The following is a 19,932-nucleotide window of genomic DNA, read 5'->3' as shown; positions in this document are numbered from 1 at the left end:
AACAGCTTGGAAAATTCCAGAAAATGATTTCATGGCTTTAGAAGCTTCTGACATCATTTGAGTCAATTGGAGGTGTACCTGTGGATGTATTTCAAGGCCTACCTTCAAACTCAGTGCATCTTTGCTTGACATCATGGGAAAATCAAAAGAAATCAGCCAAGACCTCAGAAAAAAAATGGTAGACCTCCACAAGTCTGGTTCATCCTTGGGAGCAATTTCCAAACGCCTGAAGTACCACGTTCATCTGTACAAACAATCGTACGCAAGTATAACCACCATGGGACCACGCAGCCGTCATAACGCTCAGTAAGGAGACGCGTTCTGTCTCCTAGAGATGGACATACTTTGGTGCGAAAAGTGCAAATTAATCCCAGAACAAGGACCTTGTGAAGATGCTGGAGGATACAGGTACAAAAGTATCTATATCCACAGTAAAACGAGTCCTATATCAACATAACCTGAAAGGCCGCTCAGCAAGGAAGAAGCCACTGCTCCAAAACCACCATAAAAAAAGCCAGACTACGGTTTGCAACTGCACATGGGGACAAAGATCGTATTTTTTGGAGAAATGTCCTCTGGTCTGATGAAACAAAAATAGAACTGTTTGGCCATAATGACCATCGTTATGTTTGGAGGAAAAAGGGGGTGAGGCTTGCAAGCCGAAGAACACCATCCCAACCGTGAAGCACGGGGGTGGCAGCATCATGCTGTGGGGGTGCTTTGCTGCAGGAGGGACTGGTGCACTTCACAAAATAGATGGCATCATGAGGAAGGAAAATTATGTGGATATATTGAAGCAACATCTCAAGACATCAGTCAGGAAGTTAAAGCTTGGTCGCAAATGGGTCTTCCAAATGGACAATGACATTTACATTTACATTTACATTTTAGTCATTTAGCAGACGCTCTTATCCAGAGCGACTTACAGGAGCAATTAGGGTTAAGTGCCTTGCTCAAGGGCACATTTACGTCATTTAGCAGACGCTCTTATCCAGAGCAACTACAAGTTGGTGCATTCACCCTATAGCCAGTGGGATAACCACTTTACAATTATACTTTTTTTTTTTTTGGGGGGGGGGGTAGAAGGATTACTTTATCCTATCCCAGGTGTTCCTTAAAGAGGTGGGGTTTCAAATGTCTCCGGAAGGTGGTGAGTGACTCCGCTGTCCTGGCGTCGTGAGGGAGCTTGTTCCACCATTGGGGTGCCAGAGCAGCGAACAGCTTTGACTGGGCTGAGCGGGAACTATGCTTCCGCAGAGGAAGGGGAGCCAGCAGGCCAGAGGTGGATGAACGCAATGCCCTCGCCTGGGTGTAGGGACTGATCAGAGCCTGAAGGTACGGAGGTGCCGTTCCCCTCACTGCTCCATAGGCAAGCACCATGGTCTTGTAACGGATGCGAGCTTCAACTGGAAGCCAGTGGAGTGTGCGGAGGAGGGGGGTGACGTGAGAGAACTTGGGAAGGTTGAACACCAGACGGGCTGCGGCATTCTGGATGAGTTGTAGGGGTTTAATGGCACAGGCAGGGAGCCCAGCCAACAGCGAGTTGCAGTAATCCAGACGGGAGATGACAAGTGCCTGGATTAGGACCTGTGCCGCTTCCTGTGTAAGGCAGGGTCGTACTCTCCGAATGTTGTAGAGCATGAACCTGCAGGATCGGGTCACCGCCTTGATGTTAGCGGAGAACGACAGGGTGTTGTCCAGGGTCACGCCAAGGCTCTTCGCACTCTGGGAGGAGGACACAACGGAGTTGTCAACCGTGATGGCGAGATCATGGAACGGGCAGTCCTTCCCCGGGAGGAAGAGCAGCTCCGTCTTGCCAGGGTTCAGCTTGAGGTGGTGATCCGTCATCCATACTGATATGTCGGCCAGACATGCAGAGATGCGATTCGCCACCTGGTTATCAGAAGGGGGAAAGGAGAAGATTAGTTGTGTATCGTCAGCGTAGCAATGATAGGAGAGGCCATGTGAGGATATGACAGAGCCAAGTGACTTGGTGTATAGGGAGAAAAGGAGAGGGCCTAGAACTGAGCCCTGGGGGACACCAGTGGTGAGAGCACGTGGTGCGGAGACAGCTTCTCGCCACGCCACTTGGTAGGAGCGACCGGTCAGGTAGGACGCAATCCAGGAGTGAGCCGCGCCGGAGATGCCCAGCTCGGAGAGGGTGGAGAGGAGGATCTGATGGTTCACTGTATCAAAGGCAGCAGACAGGTCTAGAAGGACAAGAGCAGAGGAGAGAGAGTTAGCTTTAGCAGTGCGGAGAGCCTCCGTGACACAGAGAAGAGCAGTCTCAGTTGAATGACCAGTCCTGAAACCTGACTGGTTTGGATCAAGAAGGTCATTCTGAGAGAGATAGCAAGAGAGTTGGCTAAAGACGGCACGCTCAATAGTTTTGGAAAGAAAAGAAAGAAGGGATACTGGTCTGTAGTTGTTGACATCAGTGGGATTGAGTGTTGGTTTTTTGAGAAGGGGTGCAACTCTCGCTCTCTTGAAGACGGAAGGGACATGGCCAGCGGTCAAGGATGAGTTGATCAGCGAGGTGAGGTAGGGGAGAAGGTCACCGGAGATGGTCTGGAGAAGAGAGGAGGGGATGGGGTCAAGCGGGCAGGTTGTTGGGCGGCCTGCAGTCACTAGTCGCAAGATTTTATCTGGAGAGAGAGGGGAGAAAGAAGTCAAAGCATAGGGTAGGGCAGTGTGAGCATGACCAGCAGTGTCATTAGACTTAACAAACGAGGATCGGATGTCGTCAACCTTCTTTTCAAAGTGGTTGACAAAGTCATCCACAGAGAGGGAGGAGGGGGGGGGGGATTCAGCAGTGAGGAGAATGTGGCAAAGAGCTTCCTAGGGTTAGAGGCAGATGCTTGGAATTTAGAGTGGTAGAAAGTGGCCTTAGCAGCAGAAACAGATGAAGAAAATGTAGAGAGGAGGGAGTGAAAAGATGCCAGGTCGGCAGGGAGTTTAGTTTTCTTCCATTTCCGCTCAGCTGCCCGGAGCTCTGTTCTGTGAGCTCGCAATGAGTCATCAAGCCACAGAGCTGGAGGGGAGGACCGAGCCGGCCGGGAGGATAGGGGACACAGGGAGTCAAAGGATGCAGAAAGGGAGGAGAGGAGGGTTGAGGAGGCAGAATCAGGAGATTGGAGGGAGAAGGATTGAGCAGAGGGAAGAGATGATAGGATGGAAGAGGAGAGAGTAGTGGGAGAGAGAGAGCGAAGGTTGCGGCGGCGCGTTACCATCTGTGTAGGGGCAGAGTGAGTAGTGTTGGAGGAGAGCGAGAGAGAAAAGGATACAAAGTAGTGGTCGGAGACATGGAGGGGAGTTGCAGTGAGATTAGTAGAAGAGCAACATCTAGTAAAGATGAAGTCAAGCGTATTGCCTGCCTTGTGAGTGGGGGGGGATGGTGAGAGGGTGAGGTCAAAAGAGGAGAGGAGTGGAAAGAAGGAGGCAGAGAGAAATGAGTCAAATGTAGACGTGGGGAGGTTGAAATCCCCCAAAACTGTGAAGGGTGAGCCATCCTTCGGGGCGGCAGGTAGCTTAGTGGGTAAGAGCGTTGTGCCAGTAACCGAAAGGTCGCTGGTTCTAATCCCCGAGCCGACTAGGTGAAAAATCTGTCGATGTGCCCTTGAGCAAGGCACTTAACCCTAATTGCTCCTGTAAGTCGCTCTGGATAAGAGCGTCTGCTAAATGACATAAATAAATAAATAATAAATAAATAAATAATCCTCAGGAAAGGAACTTATCAAGGCGTCAAGCTCATTGATGAACTCTCCAAGGGAACCTGGAGGGCGATAGATGACAAGGATATTAAGCTTAAATGGGCTAGTGACTGTGACAGCGTGGAATTCAAATGAGGAGATAGACAGATGGGTTAGGGGAAAAATTGAGAATGACCACTTGGGAGAGATGAGGATTCCTGTGCCACCACCCCTCTGACCAGATGCTCTCGGGGTATGCGAGAACACATGGTCAGACGAGGAGAGAGCAGTAGGAGTAGCAGTGTTTTCAGTGGTAATCCATGTTTCCGTCAGCGCCAGGAAGTCGAGGGACTGGAGGGTAGCATAGGCTGGGATGAAGTCAGCCTTGTTGGCGGCAGAACGGCAGTTCCAGAGGCTGCCTGAGACCTGGAACTCCAGGTGTGTGGTGCGTGCAGGGACCACCAGGTTAGAGAGGCAGCAGCCACGCGGTGTGAGGCGTTTGTGTAGCCTGTGCGGAGAGGAGAGAACAGGGATAGGCAGAGGCATAGTTGACAGGCTCCAGCAGATGGCTACAATAATGCAGAGGAGATCGGAATGAAATGAACTAAACATCAGGGAAAGGAGAGAGCAGGCCTCCCTCACCAAAAAAAAAAATATATATAACTCTCCCAACTTCCACCTCAGAAACTATAATTGTTTCACTGAACCACCCGAGTAAAACTCTCCCAACTTCCACTTTAGAAATTAGAATTGTTGTAAACTACAGCAGACTGTCATCAGTAGCTGTAATTAAGTACAGCAGCTACCAACCACCTAACGTTAATGCCTCGGATGAGGTTAGAAAAACAGCTGAATGGTAGCAGCTAGCTGGCTCAATCACAGGTACTCTTAAGCATGAAATAACATTGGAAACAATTAACCACAGTTGCAAAAAGTTACCAGTAGCTACCCGCTAGCTAGCTAGCTTTGTTGGTCCAAGTAGTGGGTAAGCTAGCCTCGTGCTTCGCCGGGGTCCACCGAATACAGTCCATGACCCCAAGCATACTTCCAAAGTTGTGGCAAAATGGCTTAAGGACAACAAAGTCAAGGTATTGGAGTTGCCATCACAAAGTCCTGACCTCAATCCTATAGAAAATGTGTGGGCAGAACTGAAAAAGCGTGTGCGAGCAAGGAGGCCTACAAACCTGACTCAGTTACACCAGCTCTGTCAGGAGGAATGGGCCAAAATTCACCCAATTTATTGTGGGAAGCTTGTGGAAGGCTACCCGAAACGTTTGACCCAAGTTAAACAATTTAAAAGCAATGCTACCAAATACTAATTGAGTGTATGTAAACTTCTGACCCACTGGGAATGTGATTAAATAAACAAAAGCTGAAAGAAATCATTCTCTCTACTATTATTCTGACATTTCAAATTCTTAAAATAAAGTGGTGATCCTAACTGACCTAAAACAGGGAATTTTTACTTGGATTAAATGTCAGGAATTGTGAAAAACTGAGTTTAAATGTATTTGGCTAAAAGGTGTATGTAAACTTCCGACTTCAACTGTATGCATTGGGCTGTGATGTCATCAGTGGGCATGGGGGGCGGGGCTCACCCTTTTGCAGTCCGTCCATGACCTGCAACCTGATGATGTCACCTTTATGGAAAGTGAGCAGAGAACGCTCGTCTGTCACAAAGTTACGCTCTGCTACCACATACTCAGAGTCCTGGAAGAGGGGAGAGGCGGAGAGGGGGGAGAGGGGGGGAGAGGGGGAAGGGGAGAGGGGGAGAGGGGGGAGAGAGAGGGGGGAGAGGGGGAGAGGGGAAAGGGGGAGGGGAGAGGGGGGAGGAGATGGGGGAGGGGAGAGGGGGGGATGGAGGGAAGAGAGGGGGGAGGGGAGAGAGGGGGGAGAGAGGGAGAGGTCATTTGTATTTCTGGTAACAAAATAACAAATCAACCGATCAGAGATCTTAAACGGTAGAGCCACATCCAATTGCAATTGTTAAACTACTTGCACCTCGCCACCAGATGGAGATTTGAAAACCTCCAACAGGTTATGGTTGTTCAGCTTGGTCGGTAACAAGTGGTGTTTATCCTTGACTCGGCAACTAACACAAATAAACTATCCATTCCCCACGAAACTGGGACAGCAATCAGGGGGCGTCCCTCTCCACCAGGTCCACGGTACGAGATGGTGAACCGGAACCTGGTGAAGAACAACGCCCACCTGGCCTGGCGCGAGTTGAGCCTCTTGCCCCCCTGAATGTAGGCTAAGTTCTTGTGGTCAGTCCATACGACAAATAGATGGGTGGCCCCCTCTAGCCAATGCCTCCACTCCCCCAGGGCAAGCTTGACCGCTAGCAGCTCACGGTTCCCCACGTCGCAATTCCGCTCCGCCGGGGACAGCCGACAGGAGAAAAACGCGAAGGGGTGAGTCTTACCATCCGTGATGAACTGCTGGGACAGGATTGCTCCCACCGCAACGTCTGAAGCATCCACCTCCACAATGAACGGCAGGGATGGATCAGGATGCCCTAGGACCGGGGCCGAATCCCCGCTCGTCTGGGTGAGGGCGGTCAGGGGGGCGGTCAGGGGGGCGGTCAGGGGGGTGGTCAGGGGGGCGGTCAGGGGGGGCGATGAACCCCAGGAAGGAGACTGTCTCTGTGTGGAACACGCACATCTCCGCCTTGACGTAGAGCCGGGGACGGAGAAGGCGTTGGAGGACCTGCCGAACGTACTGCTGGTGTTCACTCATGTCCTTACAAAATAGTAGGATGTCATCCAAATACACAAAGACGCTGTGGTTGAGGAGGTCCCGGAGCACGTCATTGACCAACGCCTGGAACACCGCAGGTGCGTTGGCTAGACTGAACGGCATGAATTGGTACTGGGTGTGTTAAAAACACTCTTCCCCCTCCCGAATCCTCAAAAGGTTGTAGGCATTTCGTAAGTCCTGCTTGGTGAAGATCCGGACATCCTGCAATGACTCGAATGTCGTCATCATCAGGGGGAGTGGGTAGCGGTTCTTAACCGTGATGTTGTTGAGCGCCCGGTAATCAATGCACAACCGTTGCCCACCGTCCTTTTTCCCCATGAAGAAGAAGCCTGCGCCCGCGGGTGAGGTAGATGGGCGGATGTGACCCTCGACGAGTGCCTCATCGATACACTCCCTCATGGCCAGCGTCTCCGGCCGGGACAAGGAAAACAATCGCCCTTGTGTGGGCATGGCGCCCGGCAGGAGATCGATAGCTCCGTCGAATGGCCTGTGAGGAGGTAGGCATCTGGCACGTCTCTTACTAAACACCTCCCCCTGATCCCATTACTCCCGGGGAACGCTTGCCAGGTCTGGGCCTAAACACCTCCCCCAGATCCCAATACTCCCGGGGAACGCTTGCCAGGTCTGGGTCGGTGACGGAGTCTGTAGCCGCCGTCCTCCCGGTGGCAACCGCCGCTAGGGCGGTAGGCGGTTCGGAGTGCGGGACCTGGGGAAGAGGTGAGGACTGGTAGGTGGTTTGGGACGGTGGTTTGGGCTGATGAGTGGTCGGTGGAGACCGGAACAGGACGGGGGCGGAGCCTCCCTCCAGGATGAGCCGCCCCGTGGACCAGTCTATCTGGGTTTTGTGGGCGACCAGCCAGGGGTGCCCAAGGACGAGGGGACACTCCAGAGAGTCCACAATGAAAAACTGGATATCCTCCCATAGCCCCCCTGCCGCCACACGGACACGCACGGGGACAGTGCGCCGGGTGATGAAGCCCGACCCCAATGGCCTGCCGTCCAGGCCCATGACCGGAACTGTCTCGGAGAGGGAGAGTAACGGAACGCTCCACCCTTGGGCCAGCCCCGCGTCCATCAGGTTTCCTGCGGCCCCAGAATCAACCAGTGCATGCGCCCGACGCGCAACGTGGGCCCACTGAACCCTGACGGGGAGAAAAGTCCGGAAGTCTCTGGAGTTGGGGTTTCGGTTCTGGCTCGCTAGTACCCCTCCCAATACTTGGAGCCCTCCCGTTTCCCGGCTTCTCCGGGCATGAGTCGAAGTGGTGACCTGCCTGGCCACAGTGCAGGCAACGTCCCTGGCGCAGACGCCTCTGCCTCTCCATCCTGGACATGCACGCCGCCCCCAGCTGCATAGCCTCCTCCTGAGGCGTCTCCTCCCTGAATCGGCGGAAAGCCTCCGGGCTGATAGGGGGACACGGAGGCGAGCCTTGCGTCATCCCTCTCTCGTGCGCCCTCTCACGACGCTGATTCAAGGAGGAGACGCCTCAGGAGGAGGCTATGCAGCTACCCACACCGAGAGGTCGACGAGGCCGTCCAGTTGCTCAGGCAACTCCCTGAAGGAGAGGTCGTCCTTCATCCCTTTCAGCCCCTGGGCGTAAAGGACGACCAGGGCGGCCTCTTCCCATCCTGCCTCTCGAGCCCAGGTCCGGAACTCCACGGAGTAGTCCGACACCGAACGTTCACCCTGCCGACAGGCCGTGAGCCGCCTCCCGGGCCTCGTGCCCCGACACCACCCGAGAGGTGTCGAACACCTTGCGTAGCTCCCGGGTGAATTGGTAGGAGTCGGAGCACGCCGGAGTTTGGCTCTCCCACTCCGCGGTAGCCCAGGAAAGGGCCCGACCCGTCAACAGAGTGATGATGTAGGCCACCCAGCCCTGCTCCATCGGGAAGGAGGAGGGTTGTAGGCTGAATACCAGGGAACACTGGGTGAGGAATTCCCTGCAGCCCTCTGGATGTCCGTCGTATCTCTCCGGAGGTGGTGGGCGGGGTTCCCACGATGTCGCAGGCAAGACTGGAGACGCCGCTGCTGTGGCTTCCGCTCCGCCGGCTTCTGGTGCTGGTCGGGTGTCCACCCGGCTCTGCACGCCGATCGTCAGCTGGCGGAGATTCTCGGTGATCTGCTGCAGGCTGCGGTCGTGCTGGTTCAGCATGGCTCCTTGCGTTGCCAATGAGCTCTGATACTGTGCTGCCTCCGCTGGGTCCATATTGGCTCAGTTTTCTGTAAGGGTTGGGGTGAGGTGTGACCCAGGTGCGGTACAGGATAGACAGTAGGCAGTAGGCAGAGATGGTGAAACAAGGATCTTTACTGGTGGTCCCGAAGCCAGGATACAAAACAACGGACTTAACACAACAACAGAAAGGTGGAGCAAATAAATCTCCAAAAACAGGCTGACAGCCAAACTACGAAATAGTAACTACGACTGAAATAATAAAGAAACAGGGAGAACACTTCTCGAGTACCTGTCCATACCGATCAGACACTGATTAGTACTGCTGAGCATTGAGAAACTAGCAGAGAAAACTGAGCAAGGGAACACAGGGAAGTGAGGGCATGAACACACAGGTGAACAGGTAGACACAGGTGACACCAATAGGATCATGATTAGTCCAGACTGTGAGTGAGAAGGTGCCTAAGGTTGTCGGAGGAGGACACCTAGTGGATCGTTCCGGAACTGCGACCCCCTCCTGTAACAGGCCTACATTTAGGTGTACAGGTCCCTGTGATATAGTCCATGTAAATAGCCTATGTAATATGGTTATGAGGCAATAGCAGTGTGTTGTGGTGCATAAGGCTGAAGAAAGAAGTAGCTCCTTATTCAATACGTTCTTCATCTTCATTTCCAAGCTGTTGTCTGCGCTTCCCTTCTCAACACACTCAAACGAATAAATATAACTCTACGTTTCAAAGAAATACAAATATTATCTGGAAACTTGTACCAATGTGGTCACCTAGGCTTTCTACCCAGTGAAGCTGTTTAGCAGTCAGTCAAACACTTGATTACCAGAACGTGGCGTTAACCCTAACCCTAACCTTAAACCAGAACGTGGCGTTAATCCTAACCCTAACCTTAAACCAGAACGTTTGCGTTAGACTTCTGTTAAACCAGTTGGAATTAATGCCTGAACTTTAACCCTATCCCAAACCTTAGCCCTTACCTTAAACCAGTCGGAATTAATGCCTGAACTTAACCTTTAACCCTATCCCAAACCTTAGCCCTTACCTTAAACCAGTCGGAATTAATGCCTGAACTTAACCTTTAACCCTATCCCAAACCTTAGCCCTTACCTTAAACCAGTCGGAATTAATGCCTGAACTTAACCTTTAACCCTATCCCAAACCTTAGCCCTTACCTTAAACCAGTCGGAATTAATGCCTGAACTTAACCTTTAACCCTATCCCAAACCTTAGCCCTTACCTTAAACCAGTCGGAATTAATGCCTGAACTTAACCCTATCCCAAACCTTAGCCCTTACCTTAAACCAGTCGGAATTAATGCCTAAACTTAACTGTGAAAAATGGACGTTTGTCCATGTTACGTCTAATAATGAAGTCAGACTGTGATATCTTGTTGATGTGTGTGCAGAATATGTGTGTTGGTAGAGCATGGTCCTCTGTAGTTAGTAGAGCATGGTCCTCTGTAGTTCAGTTAGTAGAGCATGGTCCTCTGTAGTTCAGTTGGTAGAGCATGATCCTCTGTAGTTCAGTTAGTAGAACATGGTCCTCTGTAGTTCAGTTAGTAGAACATGGTCTTCTGTAGTTCAGTTAGTAGAACATGGTCCTCTGTAGTTCAGTTAGTAGAACATGGTCCTCTGTAGTTAGTAGAACATGGTCCTCTGTAGTTCAGTTAGTAGAGCATGGTCCTCTGTAGTTCAGTTGGTAGAACATGGTCCTCTGTAGTTCAGTTAGTAGAGCATGATCCTCTGTAGTTCAGTTGGTAGAACATGGTCCTCTGTAGTTCAGTTAGTAGAGCATGGTCCTCTGTAGTTAGTAGAACATGGTCCTCTGTAGTTCAGTTAGTAGAGCATGGTCCTCTGTAGTTCAGTTAGTAGAGCATGGTCCTCTGTAGTTAGTAGAACATGGTCCTCTGTAGTTCAGTTAGTAGAGCATGGTCCTCTATAGTTCAGTTAGTAGAGCATGGTCCTCTGTAGTTCAGTTAGTAGAACATGGTCCTCTGTAGTTAGTAGAACATGGTCCTCTGTAGTTCAGTTAGTAGAGCATGGTCCTCTGTAGTTAGTAGAGCATGGTCCTCTGTAGTTCAGTTAGTAGAGCATGGTCCTCTGTAGTTCAGTTAGTAGAACATGGTCCTCTGTAGTTAGTAGAACATGGTCCTCTGTAGTTCAGTTAGTAGAGCATGGTCCTCTATAGTTCAGTTAGTAGAGCATGGTCCTCTGTAGTTCAGTTAGTAGAACATGGTCCTCTGTAGTTCAGTTAGTAGAGCATGGTCCTCTGTAGTTCAGTTAGTAGAACATGGTCCTCTGTAGTTCAGTTAGTAGAGCATGGTCCTCTGTAGTTCAGTTGGTAGAGCATGGTCCTCTGTAGTTCAGTTAGTAGAGCATGGTCCTCTGTAGTTCAGTTAGTAGAACATGGTCCTCTGTAGTTCAGTTAGTAGAGCATGGTCCTCTGTAGTTCAGTTAGTAGAGCATGGTCCTCTGTAGTTCAGTTAGTAGAGCATGGTCCTCTGTAGTTCAGTTAGTAGAACATGGTCCTCTGTAGTTCAGTTAGTAGAACATGGTCCTCTGTAGTTCAGTTAGTAGAGCATGGTCCTCTGTAGTTCAGTTAGTAGAGCATGGTCCTCTGTAGTTCAGTTAGTAGAACATGGTCCTCTGTAGTTCAGTTAGTAGAGCATGGTCCTCTGTAGTTCAGTTAGTAGAGCATGGTCCTCTGTAGTTCAGTTAGTAGAGCATGGTCCTCTGTAGTTAGTTAGTAGAACATGGTCCTCTGTAGTTCAGTTAGTAGAACATGGTCCTCTGTAGTTCAGTTAGTAGAGCATGGTCCTCTGTAGTTAGTAGAACATGGTCCTCTGTAGTTAGTAGAGCATGGTCCTCTGTAGTTCAGTTAGTAGAACATGGTCCTCTGTAGTTCAGTTAGTAGAACATGGTCCTCTGTAGTTAGTAGAGCATGGTCCTCTGTAGTTAGTAGAACATGGTCCTCTGTAGTTCAGTTAGTAGAACATGGTCCTCTGTAGTTCAGTTAGTAGAACATGGTCCTCTGTAGTTAGTAGAACATGGTCCTCTGTAGTTAGTAGAGCATGGTCCTCTGTAGTTCAGTTAGTAGAACATGGTCCTCTGTAGCTCAGTTAGTAGAACATGGTCCTCTGTAGTTAGTAGAGCATGGTCATCTGTAGTTCAGTTAGTAGAACATGGTCCTCTGTAGTTAGTAGAGCATGGTCCTCTGTAGTTCAGTTAGTAGAGCATGGTCCTCTGTAGTTCAGTTAGTAGAACATGGTCCTCTGTAGTTAGTAGAACATGGTCCTCTGTAGTTCAGTTAGTAGAACATGGTCCTCTGTAGTTCAGTTAGTAGAGCATGGTCCTCTGTAGTTAGTAGAACATGGTCCTCTGTAGTTAGTAGAGCATGGTCCTCTGTAGTTCAGTTAGTAGAACATGGTCCTCTGTAGCTCAGTTAGTAGAACATGGTCCTCTGTAGTTAGTAGAACATGGTCCTCTGCAGCTCAGTTGTGTCACGATCGTCTAATGAGGAGGACCAATGCGCAGCGTTGAAGGTGAACATATTATATTTATTAAACGATCACACGATCAAAACAATAAACAACGATGCGTGACGTCTATGGTTACAACACGAACAAAATCCCACAACCCCGAATGAAAAACAGACAGTTTAAATATGGCTCCCAATCAGAGACAACCAACGAACAGCTGACACTCGTTGCCTCTGATTGGGAGTCACTAAGGCAAACATAGAAAACAACAAACCAGAACCCCCAACATAGAAACACACCACATAGAACAAACACACCCTGGACTGCGACCGCGCCTCAAAAAGAGCAAAACAGGGGAGGGCTGGGTGGGCATACCTCCTAGGCGGCGGTTCTGGCTCCGGGCTTGACCCCCACTCCTTCTCTAACCCCCCAAAGTACCCCTGGTCCGGTCTGGCCCTGCTGGCCGGAGCTGGACTGAACACTGGTGGAGCGGATTGCTCTAGCTCCGACGTGAAGCCTCTGACCGGTGCCGGACCAGCCACCGGTGGAACAGGCACGGGCCGTGCCGGACTGACGACGCACACCACTGGCTTGGTGTGGGGAGCAGGAGCGGGCCGAGCCGGGCTGTCGAAGCGCACCCCTGACTTGGTGCGGGGAACAGGCACGGGCCGTGCCGGACTGACGACGCACACCACTGGCTTGGTGTGGGGAGCAGGAGCGGGCCGAGCCGGGCTGTCGAAGCGCACCCCTGACTTGGTGCGGGGAGCAGGAACGGGCCGAGCCGGGCTGACGAAACGCACCACCGACCTGGCGCGGGGAGCAGGGACGGGCCGGACCGGGCCGACGACGCGCACCACTGACTTGGTGCGGGGAGCAGGAATGGGCCGGACCGGGCTGACGACGCGCACCACTGACTTGGTGCGAGTGGCAGGAACAGGCCGGACCGTACTGGGAACACACACCACTGGCCCTACGTGGGGATCAGGAACAGGCCGGACCGGACTGGCAACACACGCCAGTACCTCTCGCCGTGCCTCTACAACCTCCTTCCCCCTGGTGACCAGTGACTCCCGTAACCTGGCGTCCTCCTCTGCCAATCCGCTGGGCCGCTCTGCCGCGGTCTCCTGCTGGCCCGTCGTCCACGGCGTTAGCCCCCCCCTAAAAATTTTCTGGGCGTCTCTCCTACCCGTGGACCAGGTCTCCATGTCCCTCGCCAGCCGTTCGCCCTTCTGCCACAAGGTCAAGCCCTTCTCTTCCTCACTCGGCTTGACCCAGTCGAGGAGGCGAAGGAGATCTGTTAGGGATCTCCCTGGCGATGGCTCCTGGACACTCTGCTTGGTCACATCTTGGTGGGATTTTCTGTCACGATCGTCTAATGAGGAGGACCAATGCGCAGCGTTGAAGGTGAACATATTATATTTATTAAACGATCACACGATCAAAACAATAAACAACGATGCGTGACGTCTATGGTTACAACACGAACAAAATCCCACAACCCCGAATGAAAAACAGACAGTTTAAATATGGCTCCCAATCAGAGACAACCAACGAACAGCTGACACTCGTTGCCTCTGATTGGGAGTCACTAAGGCAAACATAGAAAACAACAAACCAGAACCCCCAACATAGAAACACACCACATAGAACAAACACACCCTGGCTCAACAACTAGAGTCCCATAGCCAGGGTGTGACAAGTTGGTAGCGCGTGGTCCTCTGTAGTTCAGTTAGTAGAACATGGTCCTCTATAGTTCAGTTAGTAGAACATGGTCCTCTGTAACTCAGTTGGTAGAACATGGTCCTCTGTAACTCAGTTGGTAGAACATGGTCCTCTGTAGTTCAGTTGGTAGCGTGTGGTGCTTGCGACGCCAGGAGAGTGGGTTCATTTCTCGGTACTACCCATATGTGAAAGATAAATGTGTTTGGTGTGAACCTAGAACTACGGTCTAATGTAATGGAGCTCCTCTCTCTTTGCCAGTCTGAGGGCCAAATGTCCCCTCACCTTCCTAGAGATGACACAGTGATGTGTCCACCAGAACTAATGCTGCTCCTAATCTCACACATCCCACTATCAGGACAGATCTACACTACCATTTAACTACACTGTCCACGAGTCATTAGCATGCGTGAAGTGTGTACCTTCTTGATCTCAGAAATAAAGTAATTGTGTGTTAGTATTAAGTATTGTGTACCTTATGATCTCAGTGATGAAGTAGTTGTGTGTTAGTATTGTGTGTCTACCTTCTTGATGTCAGAAATAAAGTAGTTGTGTGTTAGAATGAAGTATAGTGTACCTTATTGATCTCAGAAATAAAGTAGTTATGTGTTAGTATTAAGTGTTGTGTACCTTCTTGATCTCAGAAATAAAGTAGTTGTGTGTTAGTATTAAGTACTGTGTACCTTCTTGATCTCAGAAATAAAGTAGTTGTGTGTTAGTATTAAGTACTGTGTACCTTCTTGATGTCAGAAATAAAGTAGTTATGTGTTAGTATTACGTATAGTGTACCTTCTTAATGTCAGTAATCAAGTAGTAGTGTGTTAGTATTAAGTATTGTGTACCTTCTTGATCTCAGTGATGAAGCAGTTGTGTATTAGTATTAGTATTGTGTACCTTCTTGATCTCAGTGATGAAGCAGTCCACCATGTGTTTGACCCGTGGAGCCTTGGCTGAGAACAGAATCAGCTTCTCATTGGTTAGATTAAACTCCAGCATGTTCTCTGAAGGCATGGTCACAAAAAGGATGTCCGCGTAGCTATGGAGACAGAGAGACAACGTAACTATGGAGATACATGAAGACAGAATAACTACGGAGACATCTTTGCTAATATTGTCACAATCGTTGAGAGATGGGTCAGACCACAGAATGGTTAGAGGTATGCGCCAGGTCGCAGTTGTAAATGAGAACTTGTTCTCAACTGGCTTACCTGGTTAAATAAAGGTGAAATAAATAAATAAATAAATGTAGTGTAAGGTCGTAGTAGGGTTAGTGTTAGGGTTAGAGGTATGTAGCGTAAGGTCGTAGTAGGGTTAGTGTTAGGGTTAGAGGTATGTAGCGTAAGGTCGTAGTAGGGTTAGTGTTAGGGTTAGAGGTATGTAGTGTAAGGTCGTAGTAGGGTTAGTGTTAGGGTTAGAGGTATGTAGTGTAAGGTCGTAGTAGGGTTAGTGTTAGGGTTAGAGGTATGTAGTGTAAGGTCGTAGTAGGGTTAGTGTTAGGGTTAGAGGTATGTAGTGTAAGGTCGTAGTAGGGTTAGTGTTAGGGTTAGAGGTATGTAGTGTAAGGTCGTAGTAGGGTTAGTGTTAGGGTTAGAGGTATGTAGTGTAAGGTCGTAGTAGGGTTAGTGTTAGGGTTAGAGGTATGTAGTGTAAGGTCGTAGTAGGGTTAGTGTTAGGGTTAGAGGTATGTAGTGTAAGGTCGTAGTAGGGTTAGTGTTAGGGTTAGAGGTATGTAGTGTAAGGTCGTAGTAGGGTTAGTGTTAGGGTTAGAGGTATGTAGTGTAAGGTCGCAGTAGGGTTAGTGTTAGGGTTAGAGGTATGTAGTGTAAGGTCGTAGTAGGGTTAGTGTTAGGGTTAGAGGTATGTAGTGTAAGGTCGTAGTAGGGTTAGTGTTAGGGTTAGAGGTATGTAGTGTAAGGTCGTAGTAGGGTTAGTGTTAGGGTTAGAGGCATGTAGTGTAAGGTCGTAGTAGGGTTAGTGTTAGGGTTAGAGGTATGTAGTGTAAGGTCGTAGTAGGGTTAGTGTTAGGGTTAGAGGTATGTAGTGTAAGGTCGTAGTAGGGTTAGTGTTAGGGTTAGAGGTATGTAGTGTAAGGTCGTAGTAGGGTTAGTGTTAGGGTTAGAGGTATGTAGTGTAAGGTCGTAGTAGGGTTAGTGTTAGGGTTAGAGGTATGTAGTGTAAGGTCGTAGTAGGGTTAGTGTTAGGGTTAGAGGTATGTAGTGTAAGGTCGTAGTAGGGTTAGTGTTAGGGTTAGAGGTATGTAGTGTAAGGTCGTAGTAGGGTTAGTGTTAGGGTTAGAGGTATGTAGTGTAAGGTCGTAGTAGGGTTAGTGTTAGGGTTAGAGGTATGTAGTGTAAGGTCGTAGTAGGGTTAGTGTTAGGGTTAGAGGTATGTAGTGTAAGGTCGTAGTAGGGTTAGTGTTAGGGTTAGAGGTATGTAGTGTAAGGTCGTAGTAGGGTTAGTGTTAGGGTTAGAGGTATGTAGTGTAAGGTCGTAGTAGGGTTAGTGTTAGGGTTAGAGGTATGTAGCGTAAGGTCGTAGTAGGGTTAGTGTTAGGGTTAGAGGTATGTAGTGTAAGGTCGTAGTAGGGTTAGTGTTAGGGTTAGAGGTATGTAGTGTAAGGTCGTAGTAGGGTTAGTGTTAGGGTTAGAGGTATGTAGTGTAAGGTCGTAGTAGGGTTAGTGTTAGGGTTAGAGGTATGTAGTGTAAGGTCGTAGTAGGGTTAGTGTTAGGGTTAGAGGTATGTAGTGTAAGGTCGTAGTAGGGTTAGTGTTAGGGTTAGAGGTATGTAGTGTAAGGTCGTAGTAGGGTTAGTGTTAGGGTTAGAGGTATGTAGTGTAAGGTCGTAGTAGGGTTAGTGTTAGGGTTAGAGGTATGTAGCGTAAGGTCGTAGTAGGGTTAGTGTTAGGGTTAGAGGTATGTAGCGTAAGGTCGTAGTAGGGTTAGTGTTAGGGTTAGAGGTATGTAGTGTAAGGTCGTAGTAGGGTTAGTGTTAGGGTTAGAGGTATGTAGTGTAAGGTCGTAGTAGGGTTAGTGTTAGGGTTAGAGGTACGTAGTGTAAGGTCGTAGTAGGGTTAGTGTTAGGGTTAGAGGTATGTAGTGTAAGGTCGTAGTAGGGTTAGTGTTAGGGTTAGAGGTATGTAGTGTAAGGTCGTAGTAGGGTTAGTGTTAGGGTTAGAGGTATGTAGCGTAAGGTCGTAGTAGGGTTAGTGTTAGGGTTAGAGGTATGTAGTGTAAGGTCGTAGTAGGGTTAGTGTTAGGGTTAGAGGTATGTAGTGTAAGGTCGTAGTAGGGTTAGTGTTAGGGTTAGAGGCATGTAGTGTAAGGTCGTAGTAGGGTTAGTGTTAGGGTTAGAGGTATGTAGTGTAAGGTCGTAGTAGGGTTAGTGTTAGGGTTAGAGGTATGTAGTGTAAGGTCGTAGTAGGGTTAGTGTTAGGGTTAGAGGTATGTAGTGTAAGGTCGTAGTAGGGTTAGTGTTAGGGTTAGAGGTATGTAGTGTAAGGTCGTAGTAGGGTTAGTGTTAGGGTTAGAGGTATGTAGTGTAAGGTCGTAGTAGGGTTAGTGTTAGGATTACATACGTGCAAGGTCGTAGTAGGGTTAGTGTTAGGATTACATACGTGCAAGGTCGTAGTAGGGTTAGTGTTAGGATAACATACGTGTAAGGTCGTAGGACTCTGAAGTAGTCCGACTCTTTAGCGCTGCTCTTCACTGTCTTCAGGAGCTTGATCCCACTGTGAGACACAGACAGCACCTGGACACCTGTACCCGCACTACCCTACACACACACACACACACACACGCACACATACGCACGCGCACGCAGACGCACACACACACACACACACAGACACACACACACACACACACACACACAGACACACACACACACAGACACACACACACACAGACACACACACACACACAGACACACACACACACACAGACACACACACACACACACACACACACATACACACACACACACATACACACACACACACACACACACACACACACACACACACACACACACACACATACACACACACACACACACACACACACACATACACACACACACACATACACACACACACACACACACACACACACACACACACACACACACACACACACACACATACACACACATACACACACACACACATACACACACACACACACACACACACACACACACACACACACATTGGTAAGATAAACGGTGTTGGATTAAACTATACTGACATTACACACAGAGGTGAGAGGTCAAACACACACAGGTCATGCAACAGGAAGTCATGTGATGCAACAGGAAGTCATGTGATGCAACAGGAAGTCATGTGATGCAACAGGAAGTCATGTGATGCAACAGGAAGTAATGTGATGCAACAGGAAGTCATGTGTTGCAACAGGAAGTCATGTGATGCAACAGGAAGTAATGTGTTGCAACAGGAAGTCATGTGATGCAACAGGAAGTCATTTGATTCAACCGGACGCCATGTGATGCAACCGGAAGTCGTGATGCAACAGGAAGTCATGTGATTCAACCGGACGTCATGTGATGCAACCGGAAGTCATGTGATGCAACAGGAAGTCATGTGATGCAACAGGAAGTCATGTGATGCAACAGGAAGTAAAGTGATGCAACAGGATGTAATGTTGTGCAACAGGAAGTCATGTGATGCAACAGGAAGTCATGTGACTCACAGAGGCAGGAAACAGGCATGAGAAGTAGATATCCCAGGATTCCCTGGCTGCTGTGACAACTTCCTTCTTCACTGCCTCGTCCACTGTGTCCATGTTATGGTCTATGTCATGTTTCTCTGTTACATAAACACAAGGCTGTTTTTACATTTTAGCAGACGCTCTTATCCAGAGCAACTTACAGTATTGAGTGTAAAAAAAAAAAAGTGGTTGTCCCACTGGCTATCATAAGGTGAATGCACCAGTTTGTAAGTCGCTCTGGATAAGAGCGTCTGCTAAATGACGTAAATGTAAATGTAAAATGAGTGCATACATTTTTGTACCAGTCCCCCTTGGGAATGCGAACCCACAACCCTGGCGTTGCAAGCGCCACGCTCTACCAACTGAGCCACGCGGGGACTTAAACAATAACAACAGGTATTTTCCAGTGAACTAACAATTCCCCCCCCCCCCCCCCCCCCCCCAGAGCAGTGTGGGTAATGTAGTTGACTCACCAAACAGAGACTTCATCTTCACCCTCTCCCGACTGGAGATTCTAACACACGCCTCAGACAGAGTGTCATTCACTATCTGGAGAGGAGGAGGAGGAGGAGAGGAGAGGAGGAGGAGGAAGAGGAGGAGAGGAAGAGGAGGAGAGGAAGAGGAGGAGAGAGAGAGGAAGAGGAGGAGAGGAAGAGGAGGAGAGAGGAAGAGGAAGAGGAGGAGAGAGGAAGAGGAAGAGGAGGAGAGGAGGAGAGGAAGAGGAGGAGAGAGGAAGAGGAAGAGGAGGAGAGAGGAAGAGGAAGAGGAGGAGAGGAAGAGGAAGAGGAGGAGAGGAGGAGAGGAAGAGGAGGAGAGAGGAAGAGGAGGAAGAGGAAGAGGAGGAGAGAGGGATGAAGAAACCTCACTATTCTACAGGTCAGGAGAGAGAGAGAGTCCTGCTGTGTTGCCATGGTTACGCCGTCTCGTCACCACAATCAAGCTCGAATGGCTTAAAGTGTGGCGGTGTTGATAGTTCATTAATAACCGTGTTTAAAAACAGTGTTATGGGAATGTGATAACAGTGGATATTATAACAGTTTAATATGTTATAAAAAAAATAAAAATAAACTGTCCCACCTGTTTGAATATGAGGTCCAGCACCAGGGGATGGTTGAAGCTGTCTTTAGGGTAGAACACCTGAAACCAGGAACACACTGACGTTAGAACTGAACATGAGGACCAGCACCAGGGGATGGTTGAAGCTGTCTTTAGGGTAGAACACCTGAAACCAGGAACACACTGACGTTAGAACTGAACATGAGGTCCAACACCAGGTTGATGGTTGAAGCTGTCTTTAGGGTAGAACACCTGAAACCAGGAACACACTGACGTTAGAACTGAACATGAGGTCCAGCACCAGGGGATGGTTGAAGCTGTCTTTA

The 19,932-nt window shown here is 49.3% G+C and overlaps 1 protein-coding gene across 1 annotated transcript in view; it reads right to left on the bottom strand.

Moving 5' to 3' along the window:
• Nucleotides 1–19,858, bottom strand: part of LOC311118363 (unconventional myosin-XV-like) — a gene marked incomplete at both ends in the record, with an annotated part of 81,880 nt that extends 62,022 nt beyond the window's left edge. The window contains 7 exons of the mRNA XM_084193170.1: nucleotides 5,288–5,399; nucleotides 14,720–14,861; nucleotides 17,479–17,597; nucleotides 18,533–18,648; nucleotides 19,024–19,099; nucleotides 19,628–19,687; nucleotides 19,795–19,858. Coding sequence (XP_084049296.1) covers nucleotides 5,288–5,399; nucleotides 14,720–14,861; nucleotides 17,479–17,597; nucleotides 18,533–18,648; nucleotides 19,024–19,099; nucleotides 19,628–19,687; nucleotides 19,795–19,858 — 689 coding nt within the window. The remainder of the gene's footprint in view (nucleotides 1–5,287; nucleotides 5,400–14,719; nucleotides 14,862–17,478; nucleotides 17,598–18,532; nucleotides 18,649–19,023; nucleotides 19,100–19,627; nucleotides 19,688–19,794) is intronic.
• Between the last annotated feature and the right edge of the window lie 74 nt (nucleotides 19,859–19,932).

Source organism: Coregonus lavaretus (genome assembly GCF_964263955.1).
Source record: "Coregonus lavaretus genome assembly, contig: HAP1_SCAFFOLD_1321, whole genome shotgun sequence".
In the NCBI taxonomy this organism is placed as follows: Eukaryota; Metazoa; Chordata; class Actinopteri; order Salmoniformes; family Salmonidae; genus Coregonus; species Coregonus lavaretus.
The sequence above is the reverse complement of the archived record's forward strand: the minus strand, read 5'-3'. Positions and strand labels throughout refer to the sequence as shown.